Below are 22,754 nucleotides of genomic sequence, written 5' to 3' on the forward strand. Positions count from 1 at the left end.
TTCATTATTATTGTTTTAAATATTTTATTTATTTTAGTTGAGAAAGAGAGAAAGGGATGGAGAGAGAGAAGCAGATAGAAGCTGGGCACGGTGGCACACACCTTTAATCCCAGCACTGAGGAGGCAGAGGTAGGAGGAGCACTGTGAGTTCAAGTCCACCCTGAGACTGATTACATAGTGGGTTCCAGGTCAGCCTGGGCTACAGTGAGACCATAACTTGAAAAACCAAGGGGGGCGGGAGGAAAGAGGCAGGTAGAGAGAGAGAATGGGTAAATCAGGGCCTCCAGATGCTGCAAAAGAACTCCAGATGCTTGCATCACCTTGTGCATCTGGCTCACAAGGGTCCTGGGGAGTTGAACCTGGGTCCTTTAGCTTTGCAGGCAAGTGCCTTAATCACTAAGCCATCTCTCCAGCCCTCCACACTCTATTTTAAATAGTTCTTGCTTGTTGGTTCTTGTTCCCTTTCCCTCTGTAAATATATATATATATATATATATATATATGTATATATATATTTATTTATATTTATATATATGGATGTATGACAGTAACTGACATTATAGAATGTGCTTAGCTTCCTTCCTCCTCACACCTTATCTACTAGGCAGGAATTCATAATAAAATGACAAAATAACTTCCAATCCTTATCGAGGAGTTAATATGCCCCAGAAAGTATATTAATTCATGAATTGTTTTAAGAACTTTGTGAAAGAGGTGCTTTCTATCTGCACTGTACAGATAAGGAAACTGAGGCATAGAAAGACTAAGTAACTTTCCAGGTTGGATGTGACCATTAGATTTCAAACATGGCTTGGTGTTCTTAGCCTTTTCTTTTTCAGTGCTGGGAACGGAATCCAGGACCTTGCACCTGGCAGCACTCTACTGCTTATATCACCAGCCTCTTGCTAGTAGACCCTAGGCAAGTGCTCTATTGCTGAATTGCACCTCCACCCTTGGTTTTCTCTTTCTGAAGATACCCCCCCCCAAATAATGCAGTCCTGCATTATAAACACATGAAATGGAGTCAGGTGTGGTGGCCTAAGGAGATCCTGTCTCAAAAAACAAAATGTAATGAGAGCTGGAGAGATGGCTTAGCGGTTAAGCGCTTGCCTATGAAGCCTAAGGACCCTGGTTCGAGGCTCAGTTCCCCAGGTCCCACGTTAGCCAGATGCACAAGGGGGCGCACACGTCTGGAGTTCATTTGCAGTGGCTGGAAGCCCTGGCACACCCATTCTCTCTCTCTCCTTCTATCTGTCTTTCTCTCTGTGTCTGTCGCTCTCAAATTAATAAATAAAAAATGGACAAAAAATATTTTTTAAAAAAATGTAATGAGACAAAAAACTAATAAAACAAAAACAAAATAAAATAACAAAAACATAAAACAAGTACATGAAATGGGACTTGAGGGCTGGAGAGATGGTCTCTAATAAATAAAAATAATAAATTAAAAAAAAAAGAAATGGAACTTGAGTGGCAGAGATGGGAGAGAAAGCTAAGGGTGCACAATGATATCAAGGGACCCATCACACTGCCTTCACATCCCATCCCCCCCCCCTTCTTTCACTCCTTGGGCCTAGATTGACTTAATGAATCTTTTTTCCTTTTTCTGAGAGAGGGTCTCATGTATCCCAAACTGGCCTGGATTCCATAAGTAGCAGAGGATAACCTTGAACTTCTGATACTCCTCCTGCCACCTTTGCAAAGTACAAGTATAACAGGAATGCATCACTATGTCCTGTTCATGCCGTGCTGGAGATTGAACCCAGGGCTTATGCATACTAGACAAGCACTCAACCAACTGAGCTACAAGCCTAGCCTCGACCCAATAATTTCCTGCTTATCTCATGGCCCCTGGGTGAGACTCATTCCTGAAGACAGGGTTTGAAATGCATATGCTTGCCAGATTCATTGGACCAGAGCCTCCAGGGTGGGACTAGCACCCGCAGAGGAACTTTCATGCATAAGAAATGTGTCCATTGCATGAAGAGGAAGGCCAGGCTTGGGGTACACAGAGTGGAACCCTGCTGTTTTGAGGTGCAGGACTGGACAGGGATGAAAATATAGCAAATCTAGCTACATTCCCCCTGCCACATCTAGGTAGGGTTGGTCCCTTACGGTGTGTTGAGCACCAGGCGGTCCCACTGTCCCTTCACATCATCATCCTCAGGCTGCTCTGTGATGTAGAGGCCATCAAACTCCAGTTTCCGAGCCAGCTCCTTCTCCCGCTTAAAAATCACCAGGGGTACCTGGTGAGGGAAGGTGTAGGGTAGGCATTTGGTACTGCAGCAAGACCATAGCTTTGCAGAACCCATAGTATCCTGGGAGTCTGATGCCCAGGGATTCAGGTAGAAAGCCCTGAGGCACAGGAGAAAGGTAGGGTGAAGAATAGGACACAGGGTAAGGAGAAAATGGCTTAGTGTGCACAGTGTTGTTTGCTGTAGGCTGGACTTCCAAAGAAGCCCTCAGCTCAGGTGGTAAGGATGAATAAAACAGAAGCAGCTGGAATCAGTAAGTGGGGACAAGCAGCCAGAACAGCCTGTATAAAAGCTCCAAGTCAACTAGCCCTGTTCAGTAACAAATTTACTAAAACTCAAACCCTATAAAACCCATCTGAAGCTCATGACACCTTGTGGGGTGTTACAAACTCCATGCATATATGAACAATCCATATCTATTCTAGTATCTATGTCACATCTGAGACTCCAGAGACACCCCAGGATATTTTTGTTGTTGTTGTTTTTGAAATAAGGTCTTGCTATCTAGTCCAGACTGTCCTCAAGCTTTCTGTGGTCCTCCTGCTTCTCAGGTGCTGGGATTATAGGCGTATGCCCCATGACCAGTTGAGATTTTTTTTTTTTTTTTTTTTTTTGGTGGAGACAGCATCTTTCTATGTAGCCCAGGCAGGATGACCTAGAACTTGAGACCCTCCTACCTCAGCCTCCTGAGTGGCTGGCATTATAGGCATGGGCTACATGTCTCGTGTATGTGTGTGTGTGTAACAAACCATAATGCAGAAAATAATATTCCTAATGATATATTTGCCTCCTGAGCCAGAAACTAATATAGTTATCCATGCATGGCACAGATAATCCTGGATCTGGTTTGTTGAGTCCAGGTTTGCATCACCTCACAAGTAGGAAAAGCGTCCTTGCTAAAGACCCCCAAATTGTATGAGTGATAATATTGTCAGCCTGAAAGAATCTAGAATTACCTAGAAGACAAATCTCTAGGCATATCTGTAAGGGAGTTTCTAGATTACATTAATTGAGGTGGGAAGACCCCTCCTAAATGTAGGCAACACCACTTCATGGGCTAGGGTCTCAGATTAAAAAAAGAAGCAAACTGACTGAGCATGGTGACCCTTTTAATCCTAGAACTAGGCAGAAGTAGGAGAACTGCTGTGAGTTAGAGGTCACCCTGAGACTACACAGTGAATTCCAGGTTAGCCTGAGCTAGAATGAGACCTTACCTTGGGAAAGAAGAAGAAGGAAGAGGAGGAGGAGGAGGAGGAAAAGGAGAAGAAAGAAGGAGGAGGAGGAAGAGGAAGAAAAAGCAGAAGAAAGAAGAAGCAGCAGCTAAACCCCAGCATTCGGCTCTCTCTGCTTCCTGGCTATGGATACAGTGAGACCAGCTGTTTCAGGCTCCTGCCACTGTGATTTGTTTTTGCCATGATGGACCATACCCTCAAACTGTGAGCCAAGAAAAACCCTTCCTTCCTTAACTTGCTTTTGTCAGATATTTTGTCACAGCAATGAGAAAAGTAACTAATACATCATCTTCACCCCAACCACAATCCACCCCTGACTCCAGGTCCTCTGACAGTGTCCCTGTCTCCTCCACAAGTTCCTCCCTGGGTCATCCCCACCTTGAGACAGTTGTAGCCGATGATGCAGAGGAAGGCCACCAGAGTATGCAGCAGGCTCAAACACCGCAGGGCAGGTTCCATGTAACCTGTGCTCTCTTCCAGGAAGTAGTATACCATGTTCTCATCTTCATCACCATCTGCCTCCTCACCATCCCCAGAACCCCAGCCAGAGCTGCCACCAGACCCTGCCCCAGACATGTCACCAACTGCGGAGCCCTCCATGTCATCCTTCCCTGGTGGAGAGTCTGAGACCTGAAATGGGGGAAGAAGTCAATTAGGAAGAGGATCGTGGTGTCCTGGCACTTAGCCTGCCACACCACAAACAGCAGGCCCCATTTCTGCCTCTTCAACAACTTCCCACTGGCTTGCACCACCACAAGTGGTGGGCTCCATTTCTAAGGTTGGACTTAGACCTTAGCAGATATGACCTTGGTAGGAATGTCAATGAAGATGGAAAGGCAGGTCCAGGACCCATGCTAGCACACAAGACTATACTGGGAATTTGCCTATCAAACTAAGTATTGGGATAACTGGGAAGAATTATAACTGATTGATAGTGGAACCCTAAAGACTGACAATTAAAAGCACTAATACTAGCCAGGTATGGTGGCAAATGCCTTTAATTACAGCACTTGGCAGGCAGAGTTAGGAGGATCACTCTAAGTTTGAGGCCAGCCTGAGAGTACAGAGTGAGTTCCAGGTTAGTCTAGGCTAGAGTGAGACGCTAGTTCAAAAACAAAACAAAACACTAATAGTGAGTAGTAGCAAACATTTACACAACACTTTTTTTTTCATGAGTAGTATGTGTGGTATAGTGTGTGTGTGGTATATACACATGTATGTGAGACTGGAGGCCTGAGGAGAACACTGGGTGTCCCTCTATAACACATCCATATATTTCCTTGAGGTAGTGCCTCTCTATGAATGTGGAGCTATGATTTTTGTGGGCCCCAGCAATTCCCCAATCTCTGCACTCCACAGGGTTAGAGTTACATATGTGTGTAGCCAGTAGCCACGCCCAGCTGTTTACAGGGTCTTGGGTAATTGAACTCAGATGGTCTCAAGTCCTCATGTTTGGAGCAAGTGCTCTTACCTACTGAGCCATCTCTCCAGCCATAACAGGTTTAATTTTTTGTTTTGATGCAGGGTCCCATTTACTCCATGCTGACCTAAAACTTACTATGTAGATCAGGTGAGCCTCACTCTCATAGCAATCCTTCTATGTTAGTCTCTGGTGTCCTGAGATTATAGACATGAGCCATGGCTGTCTTATCTTTTTTCTTTTCTTTTCTTTCTTTCTTTTTTTTTTTTTTTTTTGAGACATCATCTTGCTACATAACTCAGGCTAGTATGGGACTTGCTATGCAGCCTAGGCTGGCCTCAAACTAGCAATCTTCCTGCCTCAGCCTCCTAAATGTTAGAACTACAACTGTGTGCCACCACACCTGGCTTACATAGCACTCTCTATATTAGGAAATGTTGTGATTTACATATGTAATTTATTTATTTAGAAAGAGGGTCTCATGTATCCCAGACTTTTTTTTGTTTTGTTTTTTCCAGGTAGGATCTCACTCTAGCCCAGGCTGACATGGAATTCACTAGGCAGTCTTAGGCTGGCCTCAAGCTCACAGTGATCCTCCTACCTCTGCCTCCTGAGTGCTAGGTTTAAATGTGTGTACCACCATGCTCAGCTTGGTCTTGAACTTGATATATAACCAAGGATATGTAACCTGGAATTCCTGATACTCCTGACTCAACCTCCCATGCACTGGTATTACAGGCTTGTGCTTCAATGCCTTGCTTCCTAATTTCACAACTCTAAGAGGTTGGCATGGTTACTATTCTATTTTGCAGATAAGAAAACTGAGGCACAAAGATGTTAAGCATTTTATCCACTATCATCTCTCTAGCTTGCCTGTGTGTCCTGGCAAGAACTTGAAGGTCTGTAAGCTGTCCACTCCCTCCTTCCCACATACCTCTCTTTAGCTCACATTTTGATTCTTTCTCTCTCTCTTTCTTTCTTTCTTTCTTTTTTGTTTTCTGAGGTAGGGTCTCACTCTAGCTCAAGCTGACCTGGAATTCACTATGTAGTCACAGGGTGGCCTCAAACTCACAGCAATTCTCCTGCCTCTGCCTCCTGAGTGCTGGGATTAATGGCATGTGCCACCACACCCAGCTAGCTCACATTTTGAAAGCAAAGGAGCACCACTGAGTCATTAAGTGTTGCAGAGAGGGAATTCCACACCTGGTCACAGACTAGAAGAGCTGGGCTGGGAATGCAGCTCTGAGTGTTGCTCTAACTCCTGCAGGCACTCATATATCTGTCCTATACAGGTCCCCATACCCCTACTCAGTCCCATCCAGATGTCCAGCCTCAACTCTCCTAAGAAGTCTAAGTCCAGGCACTTGTCCCTTCTCTGCAGGGGTCCTGGAAACTGCCCCAAGCAGGATAAGGATTTGATCCTCCCCCTGGGCCTGGCCCTGCATGACAAGCACCTTATAAAACAGCAAGATGAAGTTGATGGCAAATGCCAAGAAGAGGGCAAGGAATCGCAGAGTATAAAAGTTCCGGGACAGGTAGTTCTAGGAGAGAAGAAAAAGAGTTTACAGTCTGGCTTTTTTTCTGGACATTCTGTCTCATTTACCATCAACCAAAGTACTCGGACCCTATTAGCTGTTCCTACAACCCCCTACTTATGGAGTGCTTGATATATATGAGGACTTGGGCTTAGAATCTCATATGCATGAACTTGTTTCATTCATACCACAGCTCTATGAAGAGGGTATTGATGTGATGCCCTGTTATAAATATGGAAACAGGGAGCATATTTCTCATATAATCAAGGAGAGACAGACCTGTGATTGGGGGGATGGAATCCATGACCTCATACATGCTAAGCAAGGACTCTGCCACTGAGCCATGACCCCAGACATTTACTGGTGGATTCTAGGCAGGCACTCTGCTACTGAGACACACACAATCCTAGAACTTGGATTTAAGCCAAGTGTGGTGGCAAATACCATTAATACCAGCATTTGGGAGGCAGAGGCAGGTGGATTACTATGAGTTTGAGGCTAACCTGAGACTTCACAGTGATTTCCAGGTCAGATTAGGCTTAAGTGAGACTCTGTGTGTGTGTGTGTGTGTGTATACATACATATATATAATATATATATATATATATATATATATATATATATATATATATATATATATATATACATACATACATACATACATACATACATATATATATATAAAAGGGCTGGAGAGATGGCTTAGTGGTTGAGCCACTTGCCTGAGAAGCCTAAGAACTCATGTTCGCATCTCCAGGTACCACATAAGTTAGACACACAGTGACACAGTGTGCAACATTGCACATGCACACAAGGGGGCACACATACCTGAAGTTTGTAGCAGCTGAAGGCCCTGACATGTCCATTCTCTCTCTCTCTCTCAAGTAAAAAAAGGAGTGGGATTTGAACTCAGACAGTCAGATTGAAGTCCATACCCCAATCACTGTGCTATGCTTCTTCTTTATCTGCTTTATCTGAGGCAAGAGGCCTTCTTCTGTTGCTTTTTTTTTCTTTTCTTTTTTTTTGGGGTAGGTCTCACTCTAGCCCAGGCTGACCTGGAATTCACTATGTAGTCTCACGGTGGCCTCGAACTCACGGGGATCCTCCTACCTCTGCCTCCCAAATGCTGGGATTAAAGGCATGCACCACCACATTTGGCTTGTTACCTTTTTGGGGGGAGGGGGGTATTTTAAGGTAGGGTTTCACTGAAGCCTAGGCTGACCTGGAACTCTGTAGTCCCAAGATAGCCTCAACCTTACAGTGATTCTCTGACCTCTGCCTCCCAAGTGCTGAGATTAAAGATGTGTGCCACCACACCAGGTTCTGTTATTCCTTTTTCTCTCCACTGCTCTCTTCATTCCTTTTCCTCCCACAAATCCTCAAGGAACCTAGTGCTACCCAGCATGTCTCCTTCAGCCCCTTATGTCAGGACTGGCCTTTGAAGATAGGACCCTCTATTCAGACACATTCCTCCTTACACATTGGATAAGGAGATGTGACTCATGCCCAGGAATTTTGAGAGATCACATCTCCTGGCTCTATTTAGGGATATCTCTCCTCACCTTAGCAGGTTCCTGTCAGAAATGAGCTTTAAAAAGGGTGGGTCTTGGGTTGGAGAGATGGCTTAGCGATTAAGCACTTGCGTGTGAAGCCTAATAACTCTGGTTCAAGGCTTGATTCCCCAGGACACACGTTAGCCAGATGCACAAGGGGGCACACACATCTGGAGTTTGTTTGCAGGGCTGGAGGCCCTGGCGCGCCCATTCTCTCTCTACATCTATCTGCCTCTTTCTCTCTGTCTGTCACTCTCAAATAAATAAATAAAAATAAACTTTTTAAAAAAAAGGTGGGTCTTGGGCTGGAGAGATTATTTAGTGGTTAAGGCACTTGCCTGCAAAGCCAAAGGACCCAGGTTCAATTCCCCAGGCCCACATAAGCCAGATGCACAAGGTGGTACATGCATCTGGAGTTTGTTTGCAGTGGTTCGATGCCCTGGTGTGCTCATTCTCTCTGTCTCTCTCTCTTTCTCCCTGCCTCTTTCTCTCAAATAAATACATAAAAATAAAAGTAATCATTCACTTTTAAAAAAGAAAGAAAGGGTGGGTCTCCATGCTTGGGCTGCAAGGTCACTGAGAAATCTTGCTGGAGCTGAGCTGAAAACATCCTCCCTGTAGACCAGCTGACAGAAAGCTGGAAAAAGCTAAACTGCATGCAGCTCCATGGAAGAGAGAGGACATTAGTGGAAATAAACAACAGTGGACCCTGCAAACCTTAATCTGGCTAGGCAGGACAAACGAGCCAACAGATATAATTGCAGAAGGTCTGTTATGAGGGAAAACAACTGCTCTCTAATTGAACTGGATACCAGCTTCACAGGAGGGAATGCATTCTTGATACTGAAAACCTATGACCAGGGAAGTCATGAGCCCTGGGGGTGTAACGCCTGCTGGTGTCTGGTGAAATGCATATATTATGCTCACCAAACTGCCCAGTAAGCACTTCTCTTAATGTTCATACCCATATATTAATGCTACCCTCACTTTTGGTTAGAGAAGTTTCTCTTTTCAGATGGGGTTAACCTCTGGGATAACTCAAAAGGCACCATAGTGCTGAAATGAAGTGATAGAGGCACACTCAGCACTGAAACATCTCTATCATACCTTCCAGGGCTCAGAGTCCATTGCAGAAGTGGTGGTGGAAAGAATGTAAGAGCCAAAGGAAAGGGAGGACTCCTTACAATGCACTCTTACAGACAAAAAGTGACCTGTATATCCATGATCTCTCAGTGCCTGGCACTACCTACACAAGACCCTCATAATAGAAGGAAAAGATGATGACATCAAAATAAAAGAGAGATTGAGAGGGGGAGGGGATATGATGGACAGTGGAGTTGCGAAGGGAAAAGTGAGGGGGTGAGGGTATTATCATGGTTTGTTGTCTGTAATTATGGAAGTTGTCAATAAAAATAAATAATTATTTTTCAAAAAGAAAAGGTGGGTCTCACCTGAAGAGAAAACTTCAGTGGGCCCTGTTAACTTCAGTGTGCCCCTGTTGGGTCCTTACCAAGAATTTCACCCTCTGCACTTCCAGTTCCCCCCAGAATTCCAGGCCAGCACTTCCAGCTTCCTCCTTCTTTGGAGGGAGTGAAGGAGGTGATGTCTTCTTGGGTGGCTCTGAAGGGGGTTCAGGAACTTCTTCCTTTTCCCCATTCTCAATACTGCAGGGCAGGATACAGGAAGAGGTCACCAGGTGCCTGGACAATTAGTTCAATCAGTCACTCACTGGGGGTCTCATTCATTGCCAAGCCTGGATAGTGCTTGTGAACCAGAATGATTGGGGCAGCCATCAGATGGCTTCACACAAGAAGTTTTAGTGAGGACTGATGGTGCAAGCCTGTAGTCCCAGCTACTCTGGAGACTAAGGCAGAAGAATGACAAGTTCAATGGCTGCATGGGCTACAGCCAGTCAGATGGAGCTGAGTGGTCCTGGCTGGGATCAGGAGGCTAATGGAGGTGCAGGAATCTGAAGGACACATATGCTCAGCATAGCAGGAGCCACATCAACACAGGCATCCTGAAGATTTGTGAGCTGGAGCAAAGAGGTTAAGGAAGACTCATAAGGCATGAGGAAGCTGGGGGTATGTATGGTAGAACATTTGCCTAGCATGTATAAGGCATCAAAAGAAAACAACTTCATAGTACTAGCCTGTGAAGCAAGTGCTCTACTACTGAGTTCTATCTCCAGCCTGTTTTTTCCTTTTTCCCTTTTTTTTGAGGTAGGGTCTCACTCTAGCCTAGGCTGATTTGGAACTCACTCTGTAGCCCCACAGATCCTCCTACTTCTGCCTCCTGAGTGCTGGGATTAAAGGTTTGCCAGTACATTAGGTTTTGCTTTTCACCTTTTTTTTTTTTTTTTTCCGAAGTAGGGTCTCACTCTAGCTCAGGCTGACCTGGAATACACTATGTATCCTCAGGGTGGTCTCAAACTCTTGGTGATCCTTCTACCTCTGCACCCCAGGTCCTGGGATTGCTTCTTGCTTTTTATTTTGAGACAAAGCTTCAATAAATTGCCTAGCTGATCTTGAACTGGGTCTGTAGCCCATGCAGCCATTCAACTTGTGGTTCTTCTGCTTTAGTCTCCAGAGTAGCTGGGACTACAGGCTTGCACCATCAGTCCTCACTAAAACTTCTTGTGTGAAGCATGAGGAAGGTGTTCCAGACAGAATCATGTGCACAGAGGCCTAGAAGTAAGAGGAAGTATCACATCTATTCCCTTTCTAGAGTCTCTAGTCTTTGCCCAGGTCTAAGGACACTGAGTGAATAGCACAAGGAGGCTCCGTCCAGGAGAAAGGTAGTGCTTTGAACCTGGGCCCTTCTACTCCAAGACACTCACTCTGCTTTCTCAGGTTCTGGTTCAGGCTCTGGTTCTGGAGGCAGTTCTTCTTCTTCTCCATCCACCTGAAAGCAGAATATACATCTAAGCCTTTCTGGTGCTGGCATGCCTGACCCTTTGTCCTGCCTCTTGTTCCCTCTGGGTAATCCAAGTGTTACACTTGTCCTATTCCCAAGGAAGAGGGTTTATTATTCTCATTGTGCAGTAGAAATTGAGGCTTATAGAGGTGGGACACTGGGCCTACAGTACTGAATCCAAGGTGAGGTTTGTTTGACACAGTTTCATTACACCAGGATAACCTTATACCTGAGATCCTCCTGCCTCAACCTCCTCATTGTTGGGATCACAGGTGTGACACAGGAATGCTTTTGTCCCCATGGCTTCTTATATTGAAAACCATGGACCACTAAGTTATTGCACCAAAGCCTGAGGCTGCTTGGAGACTTTTCTTTCAAAAACTACTTAACTCTTCACAAATCTATCTGAGGATCTTTCCCAGTGTTCCTGTCTCTTTGGGTCTTTTTGGACCTGATCCCTTTCCCTTCTAATTTGGCCTCTGGGTCCTTGGTTCTCTCTGGCGCCAGGTATCTTCTCTCCCCAACATTGCAAGCCTTTCCCCACATCTCTGTGGCTCAGTCTTTCTCTATCCTGCTGGTTTTCTATGAGGGTCTCTGTGTCTCTATTTTGTTTCTCTGTGTATGACCCCACCTCTCCAATGCCCTGAAGACCCTGTAAGCAATCTTACCCCCAGCTTCCTCTTGAGGATGGGTGATCCCTCGGGAGTGGGCGGTTCCACTGGCGTCGTGTCGCCCATGTCCCCAAGACCGCCAGCCCCTTCAGGCCTGAAGGGGCTCCCATCCGCTACGGCCACTGCCCCGTCGGCATCTCCAGTGCCAGCCTCATCCGCAGTGGTCTCCTCATCACCCGCGCCCTCCGTGGCGCTGCCTTCACCTTCGCCCGCACCCTCACCATCAACATCACCGCCCGGCCCGCTCGCCTGCTGTCCATGCACCTCGTCGCCGGTGGGGTCGGGCATACCCGCCAGGAGCTCGGTCACGGTCACTTTCTTGGCACTGTCCACCAGGCCGCCGCCGAAGAGCGAGCCCCAGAGTAGGCGCATGGTACCCGCCGCCACCCCAGCGCCCGCGCCCCCGGCCCTCGCCACTACCGCCCAGAGCAGAGCGGCCACTGCGGTGGCCGCCTCCCGCGCAGTCAGCCGCCGCAGCCGCCGCAGGCGCCGCCGTAAGCTGCGGTAGCTGAGGCCCCGCAGTGCTCGAGCAGCCGCCGCAGTCAGCCGAGTCGACATGCCCGCGCCCGCAGTGCCCTCGGCGCCCGCAGCGCTCTCCTCCGCGCCTTCGGCCTCTGCGCCCTCGTCTTCGTCCTCCTCCGGCTCGCCCTCGGGTTCCGAGATCTGCGCTGCGATCTGCATCTCAAAGATCGTGTCCTCACAGAAACTTACAAACAGCTCCATCTTCTCTGACTCGCCGCCCTCGTTCACCACGTCGAAGATGAACTGTCTCTTGGACTCCTTCACCTGCAGCGCGGAAGTAGGGGACGGGAGGGAGCGCTGTCAGCAGGGGCCTGAGACCACAGAGCCCACCACAAGGGTCATTATCAGACACCCTTGGAAGTGTATATTTTTCGTTTTTTGTTTTTTGTTTTTCTCGTTCTTTTCTTTCTTGAGACAGGGTCTCATGTAGCCCAGCCTGGTTTTGCTGTGTAGCTCTGTATGGCTTTCAATTTCTGTTATTCCTGCCTCCAGTCTGCGTAATGGGATTAGAGGGAGGTACCACTTACTAACAATTTCTTTTCTTTATAATTACTAGAAGCCTGGTTGGCCAAGTTGATCTCATACTTTTGGCATTGAGTGATCTTCCTCACTCAATCTCCAGAGTAGATGGATTTGCAGGTACACACCACTGTACACAGCTTAAAAATTATTAAAGAGCAGTGGACAATGATGGTGCATGCTTCTCCTTTTAGGAGCTCCAGACCAGCCTGGGCTACACAGTGAGTTTGTGTCTAGTTTAGGGTACTTAGAAAGACCTTGTCTCAAAGATAAAAATTTAGACTTTCGGTTAAGATGGCAGCTTAGGAGTCACGCCAAAGCAATCTAGGGGAGAAAAAGCAAAAGAAAGAAATAAAGAAAAGAAAAGAAAGAAACTTAGCAAAATACACTCTTCTACTAAAAACTGAGGTGTATAAGAAATTACCAATGGCAGCAGAGAAGTAGGAGAGATCCAGAGTATTTAGAGCCCATATAGCCAGGCAGAAGCAGCTCCAGCAGCTGCTGGCACCAGGTGGCGAGGCCACAGCTATAAGGCTCAGCTTGAGTCAAGGGAAAAGCCAGGTGAGGGGATTTTCCACTCAGTGAACAAGGGAGGAGCAGATCACAGGGTAGAGGATCATAGACTAGTGGAGAACTCGACCCACCATCCACAGCCTCCCCTCCTCCACTGCCAGCGAAAGTGCCAGCAAGCACCAGAAACTGGAGGAAGGGAGCTCACAGCACCCCGCACTGGGGACCAGAGCAGCGATCCAACAACCCAGCTTACTTGAACCCACAGTGCACCAAAGAGGGGCCCAAGCAGAAATGCAGCATAACTAAGACCAAAATCATCCCAAAAGGTAACTGGAATTACACCAGCTCAGTACCCAACAAATAAGTCTGGTATATAGGCCTGAACTGGAAGTGCTAATTGCACCTTCCATATCAGGATAAATTATATATTAAATCTGATGGATGGTCGGATTTGCCATTCTTAAATAAGCTATACTTTGGGCTTGCCATTTATTGCTTCTAGATTTATAGTGGCTTTGTCTCCCCTTCTGTTGTACATGAGGGAAGGGTCTCACTGGGTCACAGGCTGACTTGGAATCCTCCACAGACTAGAAATCTTAATCTCCTAGTTGACAGGATGAAGGGTGTGGGTACCACACACCCTAGGGGAAAGTGACTTTGTTAGAGGATCTAGTTGTCATAATACCTACTCTTGCATAAACACTCTGTGCTATTTTTCATTGAATGTGTACATTTTTTAGTTAAGTTTTATAATCTCAGACTACTTGAACACTCTCATAGCAGACAAACCCAACACCTAGGATCATTTTTGTAGCTATTCTGACAGCCTTAAGAGCCATATGTAGCACCTTAAGCTCCTACCCTGAAGATACATAACATCAGATTGATTGATACATCTAATAATACTGCAGCTAACTAGGAAATCCAAGCATTAAATTAATCAAGATGCAAAAATATATACACGTTAACACAAAAAACACCAAAAATCAAGACAATATAAATCCACCAAAAAGTATTAATGCATCAGAAATGACCTCCAGTGAGAATGAGTTACAGGAAATGCCTAAGAAAGATTTCAAAAGAGTGATTATAAATATGCTCAAAGAAGTCAAAGAGGAAATCAAAGGAATGAAAGAGAAAATCAAAAGAATCAAAGAAAACACAGGAATTCATTTGGAATCACAAAAAACCTTGAATATCTAAAATAATACTGAGCAACAAAAATAAGTCTGGTGGTATCACCATACCTGATTTTAACCTATACTACAGAGCCATAGGAACAAAAACGGCATGGTACTGGCAAAAAAACAGACATGTAGATCAATGGAACAGAATAGAGGACCCAGATGTAAGCCCAGGTAGCTAAAGCCACCTGATATTCAATAAAAATGCCAAAAATACTCATTGGAGAAAAGACAGCCTCTTCAGCAAGTAGTGTTGGGAAAACTGGATATATATCTGTAGAAGGATGAAAATAGATTCTTCTCTCTCTCCATGCACAAGAATTAAGTCCAAATGGATTAAAGACCTTAACATCAGGCCTGAAACTCTGAAACTGCTAGAGGAAAAAGTAGGGGAAACCCTTCAACATATTGGTTTTGGCAAAGACTTTCTGAATACAACCCCAATTGCTCAGGCAATAAAACCACAGATTAATCACTGGGACCTCATGAAATTACAAAGATTTTGCACTGCAAAGAACACAGTGAAAAAAGCAAAGAGGCAACCTACAGAATGGGAAAAAAATCTTCACCAGCTATATATCTGATAGAGGATTAATATCTAGGATATGTAAAGAACTCAAAAAGTTAAATAATAAGGAATCAAACAAGCCAATCAAAAAATGGGCTATGGAGCTAAATAGAGCATTCTCAAAGGAAGAAATATGAATGGCATATAAGCATCTAAAAAGATGTTCTACGTCACTAGTCATCAGGGAAATGCAGATTAAAACTACATTAAGATTCCATCTCACTCCTATCAGATTGGCTGCCATCATGAAAACAAATGATCATAAATGTTGGCGGGGATGTGGAAAAAGAGGAACCCTTCTACACTGCTGGTGGGAATGGAATCTGGTCAGCCATTGTGGAAATCAGTTTGGAGGTTCCTAAAACAGCTAAAGATTGATCTACCATATGATCCAGCTATAGCACTCCTAGGCATCTATCCGAAGGACTCATCTCATTTCCTTAGAAGTACGTGCTCAACTATGTTTATTGCTGCTCAATTTATAATAGCTGGGAAATGGAACCAGCCTAGATGTCCCTCAACTGATGAGTGGATAATGAAGATGTGGCACATTTATACAATGGAGTTCTACTCAGCGATAAAGAAAAGTTATGAAATTTGCAGAAAAATGAATGGACCTGGAAAGGATTATACTAAGTGAGGTAACCCAGGCCCAGAAAGCCAAGCGCCGCATGTTCTCCCTCATATGTGGATCCTAGCTACAGATGATTGGGCTTCTGCATGAGAAGGAAAATACTTAGTAGCAGAGGTCAGTAAGTTAAAAAGGAGATATAAAGGGAAGAGAAAGGAATGGAGGAGGGTACTTAATAGGTTGGTATTGTATATATGTAACTACAGTGATTGAGATGGGGAGGTAATATGATGGAGAATGGAATTTCAAAGGGGAAGGTGCAGGGGAGCAGGGAGGTTATTACCATGGGATATTTTTTATAATCATGGAAAATGTTAATAAAAATTGTGAAAAAAAAAGAAGACACAGGAAACTAATTTAATGAAATAAAGAGGTCAATACAAGGCATAAATAAGGAAATAGAAATAATAAAGAAAAATCAGTGAAAATTACTAGCAATGAAGAACACAGTTAATGAAATAAAAAAAAAAAAAACTCTAGAAAATCTCACCAGTAGAATTGGTGGCAGATCTAATATAGTCCAACAAAAAGAAAGACAAACTAATAGGAAAGTATAAATGGGAATTTCAAGATATTTGGGACACTATGAAAAGATCAAACATAAGAATTAAGGTATAGTAGAAGCAGAAAACTTCACTCCAGAGGTATAGTAGGCATTTTCAACAAAACCATAGAAGAAATTTTCCCCCAAATTGGGAAAGAGGTGCCAATGCAGATACAGGAATCCTTTAGAACACCAACCAGACAAAACCTGGAAAGAATCTCTCCTCGCCATATTATAATTAAACAAAAAACATGCAAACCAAAGAAAAATATTGAAAGCAGTTAGAAAGAAAAACCAAGTTACCTACAACAGCAAACCCATCAGGATCACAGCAGATTACTCAACACAAACTTTAAAAGCCAGAAGGACTTGGGGTGTTCTGAAAGATAAAAACTGTCAAACAAGGTTACTTTATACTGCAAAGTTATCCATTCAAATAGATGGAGAAATGAGGACATTCTACAACAAAAGCAGGCTAAAGAAATATTTGAAGACAAAACCAGCTCTACAGAAAATACTTGAAAGACTCCTCCATGCTGAAGAGAAAGAAAAGCACACATATAAGGAACATGGAAAAAACAAACAGTACTCAAATACCAATTAACACAAAAGAGCAAAGGTAAAACCGGAAGAACTACAAAAAAAAAATGGCAAAAATAAACACATACCTTTCAATAATATCTCTTAATATCAACAGCCTCAATGCACCAACCAAAAGACACAGGTTTGCAGATTGGGTTAAAAAGCAGGATCCTTCAATTTGTTGCCTCCAAGAAACTCACCTTTCTACAAATGATGGACACTATCTTAGGATGAAAGGTTGGAAAACAATGTTTCAAGCAAATGTGCCTAGAAAACAATCAGGGGTTGCTATCCTAATTTCAGACAAGACAGACTTCAGACCAACATTAGTTAGGAAAGATAAGGAAGGTCACTTTACATTGATTAAAGGAACACTCCAACAAGAGGACATTTATGATCCTAAACATATATGCACCTAACATAGGGGCTCCCAACTTCATCAAACAAACACTATTAGAAATAAGGTCACAGATAACACCAAACACAGTGGTAATGGGTGACTTCAACACCCGACTCTCATCAATTGACAGGTCATCCCTGCTAAAAATAAGCAGAGATGCATCTAGATTAAATGAGGTCATAGAACAAATGGACCTAATAGATATATACAGGAAATTTCATCCAAACACTGCAGAATATACATTCTTTTCAGCAGTTCATGAAACATTCTCTAAAATAGACCATCTATTAGGACAAAAAGCAAATCTTAACAAATACAGGAAAATTGCAATAATTCCTTGCATTCTATCTGACCACAATGGAATCAAACTACAAATCAATAGGAAGAAAAGCTATAGAGCATACTCAAAATCATGGAAACTAAACAATACACTACTAAATGATGAATGGGTAAATGAAGAAACCAAGAAGGAAATCAAAAAATTCACAGAGCCGGGCGTGGTGGCGCACGCCTTTAATCCCAGCACTCGGGAGGCAGAGGTAGGAGGATTAACATGAGTTCGAGGCCACCCTGAGACTCCATAGTGAATTCCAGGTCAGCCTGGGCTGGAGTAAGATCCTACCTCGAAAAACCACAAAAAAAAAATAAATAAAAAAATAAAAAAAATTCATAGAGCCAGATGATAATGAGAACACAATATACCAAAACCTTTGGGACACAATAAAGGGAAATTTATAGCTTTAAGTGCCTATATTAAGAAATTACAAAGGTCTCAAGTAAACAACCTAATGCTTCATCTTAAAGCCTTGGAAAAAGAACAAGGCAAATCAAAAATCAGTAGATGGGAAGAAACAATAAAGGTAAGGGCAGAAATTAATGCAATGGAAACCAAAAACAAAAAACAATCCAAAGAACCAATGAAACAAAGAGTTGGTTCTTTGAAAGGATAAACAAGATTGATAAATCCTTAGCAAATCTGACCAAAAGAAAGAGAGAAGAGACACAAATTAATAAAATTAGAGAGGCAAAAGGCAACATTACAACAGATACCAGAGAAATTAAAAAAGTCATAGGGACATACTACAAAAACAAATACTCCATTAAGTATGAAGGTCTGAAAGAAATGGATGATTTCCTTGATTTATATGACCTACCTAAATTAAATCAAGATGAGTTTAATCACTTAAATAGACCTATAACAAGTATGGAGATGTAAGCAGTTATCAAAAATCTTCCAACTAAAAAAAGCCCAGGCCCACATGGATTCACTGCTGAATTTTACCAGACCTTCAGAGAAGAACTAACACAATTGCTTCTTAAGCTTTTCCATAAAATAGAAAAATGAGGAATCCCACCAAACTCCTTCTATGAATCCAGCATCACCCTGATACCAAAACCAGGCAAAGATAGAACAAAAAAAGAAAATTACAGACCAATCTCCCTCATGAACATAGATGCAAAAATTCTCGCCGGGCGTGGTGGCGCACGCCTTTAATCCCAGCACTCGGGAGGCAGAGGTAGGAGGATCACCATGAGTTCAAGGCCACCCTGAGACTACAGAGTTAATTCCAGGTCAGCCTGGACCCGAGTGAGACCCTACCTTGAAAAACCAAAAAAAAAAAAAAAAAAAAAAAAAAAAAAAATTCTCAACAAAATATTGGCAATCAGAATACAAGAATCTATCAGAAAGATCATTCACCCTGACCAAGTAGGCTTTATTCCAGAGATGCAGGGATGGTTCAACATACGCAAATTGATAAATGTAATACATTATATAAATGGACTGAAGGACAAAAATCACATGATCATCTCATTAGATGCAGAGAAAGCATTTGATAAAATCTAATATCCCTTCATGATAAAAGTCCTACAGAGACTGGGAACAGAAGGGACATATCTTAATATAATAAAAGCTATTTATGACAAGCCTACAGCCAACATATTACTAACTGGGGAAAAATTGTAAGCTTTTCCACTAAAATCAGGAGCAAGACAAGGGTGTCCACAGTCCCCAATTTTATTTAATATAATACTGAAAGTCTTAGCCATAGTAATAAGGCTAAAGACACACATAAAAGGGATACAAATTGGAAAGGAAGAGATCAAGTTGTCATTATTTGCAGATGACATTATTCTATACATAAAGGACCCTACAGACTACCAGCAAACTGTTAGAGCTGATAAACACCTACAGCCATGTAGCAGGATACAAAATAAATACACAGAAATCAATATCCTTCCTATATGCTAACAACAAACACAGAGAGGATGATATCAGAGAATCACTCCCATTCACAATTGCATTAAAAAAAAAAAAAAGTACCTTGGAATAAACCTAGCCAAGAAAGTGAAGGATCTCTACAATGAAAACTTTAAAACACTCAAGCAAGAAATTGCAGAAGACACTAGGAAATGGAAAAACATCCCTTGTTTCTGGATCAGAACAATCAATATTGTGAAAATGGCAATCTTACCAAAAACAATCTACACATTTAATGCAACCCCCATCAAAATTCCAATAGCATTTTTCACAGAAATAGAAAAAACAATCCAAAAATTCATTTGGAATCACAAAAAAAGCCTTGAATATCTAAAACAATACTGAGTAACAAAAATAAGGCTGGTGGTGTCACCATACCTGATTTTAACCTATACTACAGAGCCATAGTAACAAAAACAGCATGGTACTGGCACAAAAGCAGACATGTAGATCAATGGAACAAAATCAAGGACCCAGATATAAGTCTGGGTAGCTATAGCCACCTGATATTTGATAAAAATGGCAAAAATACTCATTGGAGAAAAGACAGCCCCTTCAGCAAATGGTGCTGGGAAAACTGGATATGTATCTGTAGAAGGATAAAAATAGATTCTTCTCTTTCTCCATGCACAAGAATTAAGTCCAAATGGATTAAAGACCTTAACATCAGACCGGAAACTCTAAAACTGCTAGAGGAAAAAGTAGGGGAAACCCTTCAACATATTTGTCTTGGCAAAGACTTTCTGAATATAACCCCAAATACTCAGCAATAAAACTACAGATTAACCACTGGGACCTCATGAAATTGCAAAGATTTTATACAGTAAATGACACTGGTGTGATTAAAGCAAAGAGGCAACTACAGAATGGGGAAAAATCTTTGCCAGCTATACATTTGATAGAGGATTAATATCTAGGATATACAAAGAACTCAAAAAATTAATAAGAAATCAAAGAAGCAAATAAAAGAATGGGCTATAGAACTAAATAGAGAGTTCTCAAAAGAGGAAATATGGATGGCATATAAGCATGTAAAAAAAAAAGTCCTACATCCCTAGTCATCAGGGAAATGCAGATTAAAGCTACATTGAGATTCCATCTCACTCCTTTCAGATTGGCTACCGTCATGAAAACAAATGACCATAATAAATGCTGGCAAGGATGTGGAAAAAGAGACATACTGTTGGTGGAAATGCAATCCAGTCCAGCCATTGTGGAAATCAGTGTGGAGGTTCCTAAGACAGCTAAAAATAGGTCTACCATATGACCCAGCTATAGCACTCCTAGGCATGTATCCTAAGCACTCTTCTCATTACCTTAGAGATACTTGCTCAACCATGTTTATTGCCACTCAGGTCACAATAGCTGGGAAATGGAATCAGCCTAGATGTCTTTCAACTGATGAGTGGATAATGAAGATATGGTACATGTATACAATGGAGTTCTACCCAGCGATAAAGAAAAATGAAGTTAAGAAATTTGCAGGAAAATGGATGGAACTGGAAAGGATTATACTAAATGAGGTAACCCAGGCCCACAAAGCCAAATGTCACATGTTCTCTTTCATATGTGGATCCTAGCTACAGCTGACTGGACTTCTGTGTGAGTAGGAAGAAAACTCAGTAGCAAAGGCCAGTAAGCTAGAAAAGAGATATAATGGGAAGAGAAAGGAAGGGAGGAGGGTACTTAACAGGATTGTATTGTATATATATAAGTAGAAGAATAGATTAGTGGGGGTGAAAGGCCCAAACTGACGTCAGGGGAAGAGATTAAGTAAAGGAAAGGTGGAGGGAGGGTTAATCAAAATCTAAGAGGATATAAACTGGGTGTGGTGGCGCCTTTAATCCCAGCACTTGGGAGGCAGAGGTAGGAGGATCGTTGTGAGTTTGAGGCCACCCTGAGACGCCATAGTGAATTCCAGGTCAGCGTGGGATAGAGTGAGACCCTACCTCGAAAAAAAAAAAAAAACTAAGAGGATATAAATAAATCAAATGGAAACCTACTTTCTTTGGACAATGGAATACTCAGGAGCCATAGATTGTTACTAGAAAATTTTCAGTGCCAGGGATGAGATACCTTCCAGTGAGTTGTTGGCCAGAGAGGTCCCTGATGCCCCCCAAACATTATAGGCCATGGCCAAGGCCCTTGGTTTCAAGACCCTGTTGCTGAAGACTCCACATACTTGGGCTGCAAGGCCACTGAGAAATCCTGCTGGAACTGAGCTGATAACCTCTTCCATGTAGACCAGTTGAAAGAAAGCTCAAAGAAGCCATTCTGCATGCAGTTCAATGGGAGAGAGAGAAATCACCACTGAAGATACTCAACAGTGGACACTGCAAGCCTTATATTTGGCCAGTCAGGCCAAATGAGCCAATGGGTGCAATAGTGGCACATCTTTCAGGGTGGAAACCAACTGCCCTCTAATTGGACTGGAGGCCCGCTCCATGGGAGGGAATACATCCCTGATACTGAAAACCTAAACACAGGGGTAGTCATGAGCCCTAGGGGTGTAATGTCTGCTGCTGTCTGGCTAAATGTATATACTATGCTTATCAAACTGCCCAGGAAGCACTTCTCTTAATGTTCATACCCTTATATTAATGCTACTCTCACTTTTGGTAGAGAACCTTCTCTTTTCAGATAGCAGTGACCTTGGGATGACTCAGAAGGCATCATGGTGCTGGGAAGAAGTAACAGGAGTGCTCAGAACTGCAATATCTCTATCACACCTTCCAAGGCTCAGGGTCTGTTGCGGAAGATATGGAGGAAAGAATGGAAGAGCCAAAGGAAGGGTAGGACTCCTTACAATGTGCTCCCCCCCAACAGAGAATGGCCTGGATATCCATGACCTCACAGTGCCTGACACTACCTACACAAGACCATCATAATAGGAGGAAAAGATCATGACATCAAAATAAAAGACAGACTGATTGAGGGGTGGTGGATATGATGGAGAATGAAGTTTCAAAGGGGAAGTACGGGGGGAGGGTGGGCATTACCATGGAATATTTTTTATAATCATGGAAGTTGTTAATAAAAAATTTGAAAAGAGCAGGGCATGCTGGCGCACACCTTTAATTCCAGCACTTGGGAGGCAGAGATAGGAGGATTGCCGTGATTTCGAGGCTTCCCTGAGACTACATAGTGAATTCCAGGTCAGCCTGAGCTAGAGTGAGACCCTGCCTCGAAAAAACAAAACAAAACAAAACAAAACAAAAATTGAAAAGAATAAAATACAATACAATAAAATATTTTAAAGATAAAAAAAAGAAATTAACAAAAATTATTAAGGTCTGGGGGAATGGCTAAGTTGTTAAGGCACTTGCCTGCCAAGCCAAAGAACCTAGGTTCGATTCCCCAGGATCCATGTAAACCTTTCTCTCTCTCTCTCTCTCCCCTACATAAATAAAAATTAAAAAATAAGCCAGGCGTGGTGGCGCACGCCTTTA

General features: G+C 43.0%; 1 protein-coding gene across 1 annotated transcript in view; it reads right to left on the bottom strand.

Moving 5' to 3' along the window:
* Ryr1 (ryanodine receptor 1) overlaps positions 1-22,754 on the bottom strand; it is a 182,468-nt gene that overhangs the window by 16,659 nt on the left and 143,055 nt on the right. Inside the window, exons 90-95 of the mRNA XM_045154253.1 lie at positions 11,580-12,368; positions 10,835-10,899; positions 9,506-9,659; positions 6,362-6,448; positions 3,866-4,117; positions 2,116-2,246 (exon numbers count right to left, since the gene is read on the bottom strand). Of these exons, the coding sequence (XP_045010188.1) occupies positions 2,116-2,246; positions 3,866-4,117; positions 6,362-6,448; positions 9,506-9,659; positions 10,835-10,899; positions 11,580-12,368 (1,478 nt within the window). The remainder of the gene's footprint in view (positions 1-2,115; positions 2,247-3,865; positions 4,118-6,361; positions 6,449-9,505; positions 9,660-10,834; positions 10,900-11,579; positions 12,369-22,754) is intronic.

The sequence above is a fragment of the Jaculus jaculus genome, chromosome 7 (genome assembly GCF_020740685.1).
Source record: "Jaculus jaculus isolate mJacJac1 chromosome 7, mJacJac1.mat.Y.cur, whole genome shotgun sequence".
NCBI lineage: Eukaryota > Metazoa > Chordata > Mammalia > Rodentia > Dipodidae > Jaculus > Jaculus jaculus.